General features: G+C 43.4%; 1 protein-coding gene across 1 annotated transcript in view; it reads left to right on the top strand.

Annotated features, from left to right (window-relative positions):
- LOC142768442 (uncharacterized) overlaps nt 1–14441 on the top strand; it is a 70581-nt gene that overhangs the window by 42658 nt on the left and 13482 nt on the right. The window contains exons 5-6 of the mRNA XM_075870414.1: nt 1523–1581; nt 9352–9460. Coding sequence (XP_075726529.1) covers nt 1523–1581; nt 9352–9460 — 168 coding nt within the window. The remainder of the gene's footprint in view (nt 1–1522; nt 1582–9351; nt 9461–14441) is intronic.

The following is a 14441-nucleotide window of genomic DNA, read 5'->3' as shown; positions in this document are numbered from 1 at the left end:
GTGTTTGCGATGAGCTGCTGTTCAAGGTGAACCATACAGAGCGAGACATGAAATAGACTGTTGAAAGCACTTGTTTGGGTAGCCAGCCAAAGCAGGCGATCTCACGTAACCAAGGTGGCACCTCCCCGAATCCGTACCCGACGGTTGCCTAAGCCATCATTTTAGCATAAATGCATTCAAGCTTGAACAATAGTAAAACATTGTTTGTTTAAACATGCAATCCTAAAAAAAAGCCTTTTAATTCACAAACTAAACATAATTCATTTACTTATCATAAAAAGCATTACCTCTTAGTAAGTGAAGGTAGTAAATTGCTGATTAGTGAAAACTGCAAGATTGAAAAGTGCTTCGTGAATAGTCCCGACTTGAATAGTTATACATTACTGAATTTTTAGTTAGGGGTCTTTATAGGTGCATGCGCAATGCCACATGAAGCTAATTATTTAGAGAGGTATATATAGGATCAAAAAGCGAAGTGCAATTGTACCCGTAAAATCATTGGTGGCCGCTAATTACTTGATGTAATTACAATGGCAACTAGCATGACCGCAGCATACATACAGGCATGAGCAAATCATAGACGAGGAAATACACGCAAATGCGAACGCAAGATTGTTCGTAATAGCACAGTTTGTACCAGATTAAAAGCCATAGAATTCAGAGAAATATTGTGTTTTTGTACACATCATCTTCTTGCATTATATATCTATCTTTCTAATCACTTAGCACGAATTTCTAATTCCAGAGTAATTAACAAAATTAAGATTGGTCAAAATGTTTCTCGAGATTGTCACAATTACTGCAAGATATACGGTGGTGTTTACGAGAGATATGGCATCTATATGGCATATTTAATTAGGTTACACGACCTAGAAAGCCTTCCTGGTTACTAACTGCACACGTTTTAAGCTTTGCCAGTGGTTGGCAGAGTGAAGAGATTTCCCGAAGGTCGTAAAATACGCTCAAAACAAATAAATGCATGCGTTGCCAACTGTTTACTAACTCGCTTTAAGATTGTGTTGATCTGCAAGTACCATAGGTAGCGGGAGAACTGCCTCTATGGCAAGTAGTTGTATTGTTGTACTGCAGGAGAGGAGTCACCAAGCTTTTATCGCTGAACTGTAGTAACGTGTTTAGCGTACTTTTGCGCTTTTTATGCATCTGGTCAGATCAATTTTGGGTTGCTACAATTATTCTTAGCTCAATAAAGCTATAAAGTTATACATTTCCTACGTTGATGAATTGTAGGAATGATATTGACCTGTCTTGTCATTCTCAGAGTGGAAATGGGCTAAGTTTTTTAAATCCAAGAAATTGAAAAGAATGGACTCATAGCAATTTGCAATTTCCTGGAATGAAATCGGGATGGAATGGAGGTGCACAATCCGGAACACAGGTTTGAACAGTGTATTATAGAGTTTTACAATGAGCAGCTCTTGTGTGACAAAACGTTGCCACACTAGAGCAATTAAAGTGGAGCACTAGAGCAAATGATATTCATGGCACTGTTTTTCTGTTTCAGGAGCACGTATATGTTCAGTGGTACCTTTATGACCACGCTTGGTAGAGCTGGTCAGTCAGGTACGCAAGTTTTTTTGCTTGTATTATTCATGCGAGCAATTATTGAATATTTATGACAGTAAATTATTATTTACATAATTTATCTACGAGAAAATTATGTAGGCGTAATTTCATTACCTCTTGACTTCTAAAACAAAAAAGTATTTTCAGTTAGAAAAAGCTGCTGATTGGTGAAGCAACTTTTTAGATAAAGAGAAACTATGTGTTTGCTTGAAGTGTAGCGTGACATTTTGTTTTAACTTGTGTATTTTCGAAAGGACAAATATGTGACTTGCGATAGCTTCGAAATTTTCAATACCGTAAGTCATCAACTTGATGATTTGTATGTTATTGATTTTTTCGCTACTATTGAAAACTTGCACATATTGGGAATGCAAAATACATGCTATTCCATTCTATTGTCCAAACGTCTAGCCTTGTCTTCTCACTTTCTACAGTGAAAGGTTAATGAACCTATGGACAAATCGTAATTGTGAGGTGTACCGAAACCTGCAAAACAGCCGATCCTGATACGGAAGTCACTACATATATGTATTGTGGGTCGTGCGATTGATAAATCTGAAAACAGGGTTTGTGTTTGGCGGACATTTCAAAAAGCGCACTTGTAAAATTACCCAAAGCAGTGGCACACCAATTTATAGTAGCAGGACACAGTTGCGACGATCTCAAACTGAAGCTTCCACTCAGCAAAAAACAGAAAATATGCACAGTCGTAATTTATTCACAAGTTCAGTACACTCCAGCAACAGGTATAAGCATTTCATTAGGGACTCTTCAATCCATTCGATATGGTTCATACACACAGAAAACCACTAGGAGTTAAGGCCCCTGTCTAGGCATTTCAAGCTAGCCATTGTGAACTTCTGACAACCGGTTCAAAAACAGGCACTAGGCGACGCGTGTACATCCTCAGCTCCCCACCACTTTCTCGTTTTCTTTTTCTTCACGGAAAACTTCTTTCTTCTTCACCCTTACAATTCATCACACACGCCTTCCTCGCTCTCTCACATCAGCGCATCCATGTTGCCTCTCACCCTCGTTTGTTGAAATAGAGGAGAGGCACGAAGCAGACACGTTAGCGCTCTACAAAATATTTGTCGCCTCAGGGCCGGGCTAGACTAAACCTGCCCGCTCCCTTCTTACAGCCTTCCCAATGGGTGTAGTACATGCCTCTTGCCACTTCTTTGAGGGAGGCGCAGTGACCCTTCCATCTTCTGCTGCTTCGTACAGCGCGCGACTACATGAGTTTAGGCACGCTCATCCACTCACCGCGCATTGAAAAACAAAATACAAAATGCCTAAATTTTGAAGGCACAGAAACGGTTTGTTTGTGTTATTTGCGCTAGGTGTATCGAGCTTAAGTTCAATGTGTAAGTGTAAGAGCCCGAAGTACAGCTCTCCGCCATCAAACGTAAGAACATTTTGAGGTCTGAAAATAAATATATATAGCTCATAAGAACTGGCAATAGTTGAACACTTCTAAGTGAGAAAGTTTGCTGGACTTCACAAATGTAATGTTCAAAGCCTAAAATGCTTTTAGCCAGCTTGTGTTTGTAGGTGGTAGGCTTGTCGTTTGCGTCAGTCAGTTGGTTTGTGTGGTTGACAAAAAATATTCTTAGAAATAATTTGGCTATGAGATCTGTGGATCGTCGCGAGTGGCTGTCTTCAACGCTTTGAGGGCAGCTTAAGATGGGAGCGTGTTGGAAGTAGGGCAAGACTGCTGTTTGCAAAACTTCAAGCATGTTTCTGCGTGGCAGATATTTAGAGGCGTTCTCAAAAAAGACCACTATCTTGTAAAAAAGAGCTAGAAACTCAGGCTTCGGGTAGTGTAGTTCGCCTGTCTCGTGTGCTCGCAGCAGCTTGTACAGCTGATGCTGCTTGTTGTTGGTCGGCAGCAGCGCAGCGCAAGAGTCGCATCCGAGGTCTGCAATAAGCTTGCCGATGTAATCATCGAGGTATGCTAAGCTGGAGAAGGTGACAGATGGAGATGGACAAGCATCGTACTCCAACAAAAACTTCAGGTCCTTATCGCAGCCTCTTCCTCAACTTACGCATTTGATAACTTGATTTCTTTCAGTCTTGGGATGTGCAACTTATTGGTGTGGTCAAGAGCAGTGGTGACGGCTCTAGCATCCAGCATGTCATTACCGCCATGTCATTCCAGCATGTCATTCCAGCATGATCTTTGCTGGGCTTCTTTGCACTTGGTCTCATGTAGCAAGGATATCCCTCGAAGGGAGTAGGCGCAGAGTCGGGAAGAAGTTTTCTGATGCAGCACGCAGGCATATAGTCTACATCGCGAAAGTGTCTGCTGCATACGACAGTCGATGCAGACTTGTCGTTGATGATGATATTCTATCTCGCAATATTCTTTTGCCATTTAGCGCACACTTCAGCATTGCTTGGGAATCGTCGAAGTGAAACACTGGGTGTTTTCTCTGAACAGGATTTGTATTACGGAACACAACAATACATCATCACACATCTAATATATATCCATGCCTACTGATCGTACTGAAAGATGTACAACCGTTTTCCTGAGTCGAGAAATCAGTGCAGACCAAACACTGAGAAAGCTCTGATCAAAATGCAGCCGCGGGGGGAGTATACCAGAATAAAGCAAGTTTCAATAGAGGCACAGAGAAGTCGGCAACAATCTGTTTGTAGAGCCACAAGAAAGTAGAAAAAAAAAGCTTCTTGCTTTCTGAAAAGCTGGGATGTCAGTCTCTCTTCCTAATTATGTTCTTCAACAAACTCGAAGTATTGTGCAGCAATGATTTGCACTAGAGATTTTAGTTCGAAAGCAAGCGGCTTGCGAACATAAGCAGCTGTATTCTTCACATTATTCATGGATGTGGCTTGCAGTACGATGGAACGCAAAGATCTCGGGATCTGCGGAAATGATGTTCTTTTAGGGCATGCCATCTGAGGGGTTATTCAGTGGCAAAAGTCCACTCTTTTTTACCTATATTTTTAACATTTAAAAATACAAGTCACCTACGTGTTTTAAGGAGATGTCAAGCAGCAGACTGCAGCTTTCAGCCCAAAAAACCACTACAGATGTATTTGTAAAAATAAGGAAATGGAAAATAACTAGAAAAGGGGAGGCGTTCTCGTCATTTCTGTAAACCGCCTTTAATTGCGGCCTCGTTGTCCAACGAGAGTGAGTGCCAAAGGTGTTTGGTGCTCACCGCTTGCAGAACAGATGCAGTGTTGTTCACCACTGTATCTTTCTCTGATCGTTGCCAATGCTTTATGCCTCATGCATTATGCCTCGTTAGCCAATTTTCCGCTCTTTTATTGAGCTTCAGCTTGTATTATCGACGAGCACATGCACACCTAAATTATGCAGCGAGCTGTTTCACAACATTAGTTTTTTTTAAAGAGAGAAACATTTTTCTACCCCGACTTCTTGAGTAAACCCCTCCCCCTCATTGTCGAGAACTCATATTATATGATTTTATAACGACAATCTCCCTTTTGCCGTGTGCGGGGTGCCGAAGATGCAATGGCCGGGTCGCTACGCGCCTACCACTGACGGGAGGCAAAACATACTCAGAAACTCTCCCATTGTATTCGCGACGGTTGAGCAGGCCGTGAGGAAGCAAGTGCGTGGAGGTACAGTCTAGCCCAGCCGTGGTTGGCTCTACACAACCTCTGTTTACTGATTTTGCATCGCAAGCTTCTTCTTCTCCTTCCTATCGTTATGGTATTGCCACATGCACTGTTTTCCATTGTCATGTTAACACGTGGTTTTACGTGTAACTGCTTCTTTGCGATAACTACACCCGAATTACTGAGAACCATCTAGATAAATTTAGAGCCTTCCAATGCAGAGATAACGCACACAACGCGAACATTAGAGCTCGTTCTAGAACTTATGCAGTCGTTAGAGCGATAACGATGGAATGTTCCGTCGTACCTGTATAAATGCCGACGCACTTCCCCAGTTCACAGAGTAACCACGGCTAATGCTCTGTTCGCTGCTTTCTGTCTATAATGTGCATTGCTTTTAGAGTGACGTTTAGTTTATATGGTGAGGGTTCACCCAAATAATGCCTCCGGATGCACTGCGTTAGAGTGCCTCGAGCGCGCAGCGGAGGCGAACGAGCGCATCAAGTCCCGTCACACGTAAGATATAAGCGCTATCTGGCAGTTTTCTTGTAAAACAAAGCGCCTGACTCTGAGACGGGCGTGCGCGCCCGTCTAAGATGTGATAAGGTGTAGTACGCAAAGCTACGGTTGGTGCCACCACTGTGCCGTCTTAGCAAAGCGTTGGAAACACTCGCCTTTTCATGCAAACGTTGTGTGGTCAGCGCAGCGTGATAAACGCTACGGTCCTTAGAATTACTTTCGTATGCCTTTTCTAGTAATATACGCACATACAGAATATATACGCGTTGTTATGGTGCCTCAGAGACTCGCAATATTTCATTTTTTATTGATATTCCCACAAGTAAGAACGCTGAACCTTGAGCAACATTGGTGGGCGCTGCGGATGGGGTCGCCAATTTGGGGTACTGCTCAGAGTAACCGGTACCATTAGGAATGGACAAACAGACAAAGGTACACACAGACTGAAATTTATGCGTCGAAGGTCCCCAAGAAAGACTATCGTCTTTAAAAGTTCAGTCTTGAAAAGACCGACTGTTACTTTCGTCGAACGACAGGAACCCGTGACTACGCATGCTGGTGTCTTGAGGCACTTGAAGAGTGGTTTTCAAATTAAAAAAAATATAAAAGGGTTGTGTCGTAAGGGACATGCTCATGCTTCTCCGAGATTTGAGTACCACCAGCAGTGATTACACCATATATATACCTTGCCGTTCTGGTATCGGTGGACGCACAGCACATGTCAGAGTTGTCGAACGCCGCGTGCTGCCGAGTGAGTGGTCACTGGCTCCCACTGCCTGTTCGTTTCTTAGGAATTTTTTGCTGGGTAGTTTTTTTCGTTGTTTCTCTGTATATACGCGCATATGTAAATATACTAGACATGAAGGCAACAGCGAAGGCAGAAATGCGCCCAGCATGTCCATTGAGTTGCCTTCGTATTTTTTATTGTATATATTTACAAATACTGGAGGCCCCACTCACGGTAAAGCAGGAGTGGGAATATTATTATAATACAATATCATCAATAAAACTTTTAACTATTGATAACTTAAGTCATAGAGTAAACGTAAATCACAATGAACAAGCCAACAAAAATATATAAGTAAATATTCTTCGCAGTAGCAAACACACAAAATTATAAGTGTTAAAACATGAGCATACAAGAGTTCAACACATGAGATAAATTAAACACTATGCATATTAAGGGAACTTGGGAATCAACTGCCACAAAGCTGTTCAGCGAATGCAGAACATTACATGTCAAACGAAAGCTTCTTTAAAAACTGAACAAATGATTCTGTTGTACTAGCGTTTACTGCTTCTTCTGCTAATTTATTTATTTGAAATATTGCATGTGGAAAAAGAGAATACTGATTTATTTCAGGAATATTAAACAGCTGCTTGACTGTTTTGTTCTGGTTTGTACGGCCAGACCATATGGGGGTTCAATTAACTAGCTTTCCCGCGGTGTTTTGTAGTGACCGTGGTACAGCCGATATAAAAATTTCCAGCGAGATACAGTTCTGCGATGAGCTAGAGCTTTTTTTTTCCTGTCGCGAAGAACGTACATACTGGAGAAATTCGTGTATATCATACGTATAGTTTCACATTAGCTAGTTTGCGCATCACCTGTAACGTAATAATCTACATATAGCGCAGAGAAACGAAACAGATAAAATGTACAAGTTTAAGAAGACAACTTTGGAATAGGTGGCTCTTTAAAATATTGTCTGCAGATATCAAGTAATGAAAGCGTTTATTGTTTGCATATATTAAGAAAGGAAGTGTTTAGCAACGTACGTTTCGGGAACTTCAGCTATTGTAGCCACTGGGTGACCAGAGTCTCATACGATCAACTAGGGCGTACGTTTCCTAACTGGCATTAAAAATGGTCAATCACAACTTGATGGTGAAATCGTCATTTCGTTTTTTATTTGTACACAATCTTTGTTCCAATAAACGTCAAGGAGGCATTGATTGATGTGCTGCACGATTAAGGTTACAACATATTCATCGGGGTTGTACGAAAAGTACAACATGTGTAATGTAATACTGCAGATGTAATTAGGGCGCTCTTGGGCACTCGTTTACCTAAGCAGCGGCGAAAAACATTCAAGGAATATATGGTCGCAATAGTTCTGTGTAGCTTTGTTTTGACGTGGGCCATTTATTTTCTGGTTAAGACAGCTGAACTAAAAAGTCACCGAAATGAGGAGGCCAAATATGATCCTTTCAGAAGAAGCCTCTGTGCAATATGTGTGCTGAAGTATATCGCTCTAAAGGCTTAAGAGTGAAGACGCATTGTGCGTTTTAAACACAAAGCAGACCGTTTTGACTTGTAAAACAAAAAAAAATAGGAAGTGATGCATAGCTTGTGTGCAGATGCAATAAATAATTGAAAGCGCGTATTCTTAAGATCGAGGAATTACTTGCCGAGTACAGACCTTAAGTGTGTTAGAGCACAAGGAAGTGGGCTTATGTAAAATTCAAATTTTTTGAACTTTAGATGACACTGTGGAAAAGGTGCCTTACTCAACACACTCGCTGATGCAGTTCCGATAGTAAGCACCCAGTTCTGATTTTTGTTTCTTGGTCATATGGTAATTCCCACCTATAAAACAAGTTATCGACAAATTATACACCACTACAACTATCTTAAATTCAGTCTGTATTCATTCTGTGATATATTCACAAGACAAACACTTCAGGTGAACTTTTCTAAATTATATTTCAAATGGGCAGCTTGGTGACAGTAGCAGAAAACGCTTGTATATTAATGCAAAGATTTTCTGCATACTGGGGTGGCATTGGAAACATATCTAGGTGGACGTAATTGGTCCCAGAGCGAAACACAAAAGGATAGGGGCATACGCAACGTAAGTTCTCTTCGTGTGCCACGTCTGTACCTAATTTTTTTTATGTATCTCTTTAGTGTACGGGGATACCTCATTTGGCGCATAGACACACGAATTCCAGATTTCCTTGGCAAGTCGTGTGTCTATGAACCCAATGAGATATTCTCTTGCACTAAAGAGATTTATTTCCAGATTTATTTGAATTGACTTCGATTGCGGAAAATCGTAAAAGGTGTTTAGTATTGTGGCAAACAGAAAACATTGTTCACAGAACTACAAAAGACAGGCACCGACAATTCCATCCACCGCTAACTGATCTCAATACCATTAACAAGATGCCTATTGCCCAGGCGTTCAAGACCAAAGAGGTTTCCCGACATGATTCTTCGGGGACACTCCTTCAAGACATCTGACATTTTGCTTGGTTCTTCCTGACCGAGGTGGCATATAAACTAGAAGCTTATCCAAGGGAGAATATTCATGCTTTACACCACGTCAGCATAAACGTTCATTCAGAGGAATAATGAATAGCATTGCAGTGATGCACATCTTCGCCTTTTAACACACAGAGCTGTTCCCAATGACCTTCGTGAGGGATGCCAGGTTAGATTTTGAACGTATTGTTCTAATGCATATTATATCTTGATGAGAAAAGCGCTTTGATGCTTTTGTAACGGTATCGAATTTTTATATGGTAGTACGTACACGCGCAGCATCAGTGGGGCTGTCTCAGTGCCATAATTTGCGTCAGATACGATGCAAACTCTATGTGCTCTCGACTTTAATGTATTTTTTTATGCAGACTTTGAGACCAATAACACGTTTTGCACCAACGAAACCAGCGGCGCAGTCATTCGACATAACCTGACAAAGGACAGTTTTTTCACAACAGCAAAGGCAACAGCGGTTATGTAAGTAACACTGTAAGCTTAATATTTCCTACTCGAGTGACATTACTTTGTTGATTATTTTTCACATTTTGGGCTGGGACAAGGAAACGAGAAAGAAGAAGAGCGCGAGCAAAAGAGAGATGCGGGGACGCTCAAGTGACGGCTCAGCGCTTCCAAGCGCAGTAAAATAAACAAGTTTTTTTGCCTTATACTTTAAATACGGAGTTGAGCCTGATCGCAGTGTCTGGAACGCCATCGTCCTAATATTTGGTGCCAAAGAACCGGGATTGAAAACCAGTACCGTACGGGCGGCTACCAGTCAACTGCAGCGGCATGGACCGACTGGAGTTGAAGCGGACGTCACGGCGAGAACAGAACATGAGGATTATGAACGAGGCAAGTGCTCTCCTCGCTAACGACTCAGCCTCCTATGACCAGCTCAATTCGATATACGAGGGCTGAAGGCTAATAACGAAGAGCTTAAAAACTTTAACAATGAGATTGAGCAGCATATACCTGACGAGGAGTTCGAAGTCGAGTTTAACGCCGTCTTACAATACGAGGACAGTGCTACGCGCATTCTCGCAGAGATTCTCAGCAAGAAAGATCGCATGCTAAAGCCATCGTCCGGAACTCAAGAAACAGTTGCCCAGACAGTCGCAGCACCATCAGACGGAACTGGAATTAAATTGCCTAAACTGACAATAGCTGCTTTTTCTGGGGACCTATGCAAGTGTACCGAATTTCGGGAACAGTTTGACAAAATTTTTCATAGTAACACTCGCATAACTGCCACAGAGAAGTTTCATTACCTGTGACTGTATCTGAAAGGAGACGCTGCATCAGTAATTGCGGGCCTTCCGATGACAGAACGTTGCTGCAGTGACGATATCAACATGCTACAGAAGTGATTTGGGGACAAGACGCGCCTGGAGCAAGAACATTTTGCTACGCTACGGATGTTAAGCCCTGTCCGTTCATCGACTGACACCAAAGCGCTACGCAGCTTGTACGATCAAGTTCTCCATAATATCTGAGTTGTAGAGACTTTGGGTGTGCACAAGTCGTCATTTTCGTCAATGTTTTGCGACATCCTACCGCGTGCTCTTCAACGGGATATAGTCGCGCAGTATCATCGATCGTGTGCCGTCCAGTTGCCATATGACTCGAGAGCTGAAGCTATACCCGTAGGACTGGACCGTGGGCTCAACTTCCTGTGTATCGAGCTGGAAAGCCTGGAGAAGAGTGATATTAAGGATGCCAAAGGACGAGAACATGGAACACTCCCCGTGGCCATCGGTCGTACTCTTGGCGTGGGAAACCGACGTCATCTGTGCTTCACAGCAACTCGGTACGAGAAAAAAAGAACAACTGCGTATTCTGCTCGTCCATTTATTACGGATTGAAAGACTGCACAGCTGACTTGTCACTGACGCAGAAGAAGGAACTGCTTTCCAATGACAAAAGGTGTTTCCGCTTCCCCACCAAAGGACATTGGGCAAGGGACTGCAAAAAGAAGATTTCCTGCTCCAGATGCTAAGCTAGACACGCTACAAGCATGTGCGATCCCGATAGGTGTTCGCGGAAGTCAGACTATGCTAACAAGAAGAACAAAAAAACTACGACAGTCTACCCATCACTTGAAAGAAGACCCGTCAAGGAAGGCTCTATCACTTGCGTTTTCCTTCAGACGTTCAGAGCATGGGCCATGAATGATGACACCTGCCACTACAAACCAGGCGTTTTTGATGGTGGCAGTCAGAGTACTTTCATAACTGAAGATCTGTTCAAGCACCTCCTGCTCAAAAGCGTGGAAACAACTCGAATAGCCTTCAATACTTTCGCAAGTGCATCGGACCAAGTGGCCAAGAGGCGTCTCATCGTAGAACTACGACTGCGAAGCCAGTTTTCCGACGCGGAAATAGTCTTGACTGCAATAGAGATCCCAAGCATCTCCAATGGTCGTAGCCTTCGTCACGCCTTTCAAGAAGCTGAAAAAGGATGTCGCCGATGAGCTCAAACATCCAACTATCATCACTAAAAGTGGCATCAGCGTACTTATGGGGTCCGATCAGATGTGGAAAGTGTTGACCGGCGAAGTTTCACAGTGCAAAGGCAACGAATCACTGATTGCAATGAACTCCAAGCTTGGATAGACCTTCCAGAGAAGCACATCGCACTTGGTGTCCCGACCAACTACTTCCCAAATGATGGTGTGCGTGCTAAATGTCCAAGATACCGAGTCCGACAAGATTTTGCGCTCCTTTTCGGAACTTGAAAAAATATGAATTACGGACACGACAAACACGCCACCTGAAATGAGCAACACCATGGTGCATTTTGAGCAAACGATTAGCTTTATAAACGGAAGATATGAAGTGGCCCTCCCTTGGAAGGATAATGTCGAGCTTGCAAGCAACAAGCAAGTCACCGTTACTCGACTGGACAAGCTTGTCAACCGTCTGGACTCCAGGAAAGGACTGCTCAAAACGCATGACCGTACCATAGGAGAGTACTTGACCGCAGTACCCGCTGAAGTAGTCAGTGATGTACCTGTAGAAGTGACGAAGTTATATTACATGCCGCACAAGAAAGTCATGCGTGAACAATTACTGACGACGAAAATGGAAGTGGTGTTTGACGCTTCGTCACGTGCCAAAGGATGCAAGTCCTTTAAAGACTGCCTTGAAAAAAGCGACAACTTATCCCAAGACCTCGTACAAATTCTGCTATATTTTAAAACGCACCCGGTGGCATTTATCGCGGACATAGAAAAGGCATTCTTTCAGATTGCGATTCGGGAGGACGACACAGACGCTTTCCGCTTTCTCTGGTTTGCAGAAGGAGATTTATCAAAGAACAAGGTGCAAGAGTGGAGGATGAAACGTGTGCCTTTTGGAGCTACATGTAGCCGATTTTCGCTCACAGCGACTATTTTCTACCACGTGAAAAGAGCACCGGCTTCCACGGCACAAACAGCGTCAACTCTTGCTAAGTCGTTTTACGTGGATGACTTAGTCACTGGTGCCGACACAGAAGAGGAAGCCACTAAACTTTGCCAAGAAGCGCGCACAATAATGAAATCAGCCGGCATGACATTGCGGAATTGGACAACAAATTCAGGAACTTTGATGCGAACGCTTGAAAATCAAGTAGAATCTACTAGTAATGAGATGGTCGTTCTTCACGAAACGTCGGTCAAGGTCCTGGGTTTGGTTTGGAATCCTGCAAAGGATGAATTCAACATTCGGTGGAAAATCTACTCCGATTTTTGACAGCACAGACGGACACAAAACGATTTGTCTTCCAGACAGCATCAAGAATATTTGACCCGTTGTGATTTGTAGGACGATATATTTTTGCCATACGAACGTTGTTTCAGAAGCTGTGGATACGAGGGATTGGCTGGGATGAAGTACTACCCAATGACCTGCAAAAAGAATGGAATGATTGGGTCATCCAGCTGCCGCAACTGCAAGACGTCGTCGTTCCTTGCTATCTGGGCGGTGGAGCAAGGATGCCCAATGTGCTTCAAGTACATGTTTTCTGCGATGCCAATCCAGTGGCATACAGAACAGCGATATACGTCGTGTCTAGTCCTGAGGAGCCGAAACTTGATTTCGAAGCCCCGCGTAGCACCCATTAAGGAGACAACGCTGCTGCTATTGGAGCTGCTGGCTGCCTTAATCGGCTCAAGAATGTTGGCATACGTGAAAAGGGCTTTGAGGGACGTTCAAGTTGACTACACGATGTGGACATATTCCGCTATTGTGTTGTCATTGATAAAAAGTGGTGTCCAAAAGTGGAAACCGTTCGTAGCCAACAGAGTCAATGAAATTAGGAGCACTACAGATCCATCAAAGTAGAGATACTGTCCTGGAACGGACAACCCAGCTGACCTACTCGCGCGTGGCGCGACGCTTTAAAGACTGCTGTGCAGCTCAAAATGGTTGCATAGTCCCGAGTGGCTAACTAAACCGATGTCTGAAAGGCCCCTACAGGTCAGTGAACTAGACCTAGCGGAAACCACCCAAGGTAAACTTACAACAGTCCACGTCACACTAATAACACGCTTCTCAGTTCCGCTAATCGACATTCAACGGTACAGCAGGCTTCGGCCCCTACTCATAGTCACTGCGTGGGTTTTCAAATCTACTGACCGATGCAGAAAAAGGATGGATCATACAGGACATCTTGTGGCAACAGATATCCTTAACGCTGAACAGTATTGGAGAAGATGTACACAAGAGCAAGGCTTTCTTGAAGAACTCACCGCTTTGACCAACGGCCAACCAGTCGAGTCTACATTTCAAATCGCTGAACTACGCCCTTACATAGACAAAGATGGAATTCTTCGGGTTAGAGGCTGTTTATACTTCATGAATTCCGCAAACGATGTCAAGCACCCAATCATAATGCCATAAAGCCACCCCTTTTCGGCACTTTTGGCAAACAGAGCCCATCTTCAAGTTCTACATGGAGGAGTCAGAGATACACTTACGCAGCTTCGGGAACGCTATTGGATTTGTCGAGCTCACTTTTTGGTGAAGAGAGTGCAGCATGGCTGCAATATATGCAAGCGTTTCAGTGCGGACCCAGGAAGTTCTGAGACTGCTCTGTTAACAAGTCATCGAGTGTTACCAACGAACGCGTTTGAAGTTGTAGGAGTCGACTTCGCGGGACCCTTGTACGCACACACGGAGAAAGGGGACACAAAGTACTACATTGCACTTTTTACGTGTGCCGTATTTAGAGCCGTGCATCTCGAGCTTGTTTCGAAAATGACATCCGAGGCTTTCTTGCTGTGCCTATGACGATTTGCAGCTCGGAGAGGGCTACCTAGGGTAATTTCGACAATGCACGAAGCTTTCACAAGAAATCGGCAGACATAAAGCGACTACACAGAATGTTCTCTGAAAAGGACGTCGCTGGTCACCTCAGCACACATGGCATTTCGTGGAAGTTTCTTGCACCAAATGCTCCTCGGCGGGGTGGATGGTGG

The sequence above is a fragment of the Rhipicephalus microplus genome, chromosome 8 (assembly GCF_043290135.1).
Source record: "Rhipicephalus microplus isolate Deutch F79 chromosome 8, USDA_Rmic, whole genome shotgun sequence".
In the NCBI taxonomy this organism is placed as follows: domain Eukaryota; kingdom Metazoa; phylum Arthropoda; class Arachnida; order Ixodida; family Ixodidae; genus Rhipicephalus; species Rhipicephalus microplus.
Note: the sequence above shows the minus strand (reverse complement) of the source record. Positions and strands in the feature narration are given on the sequence as shown.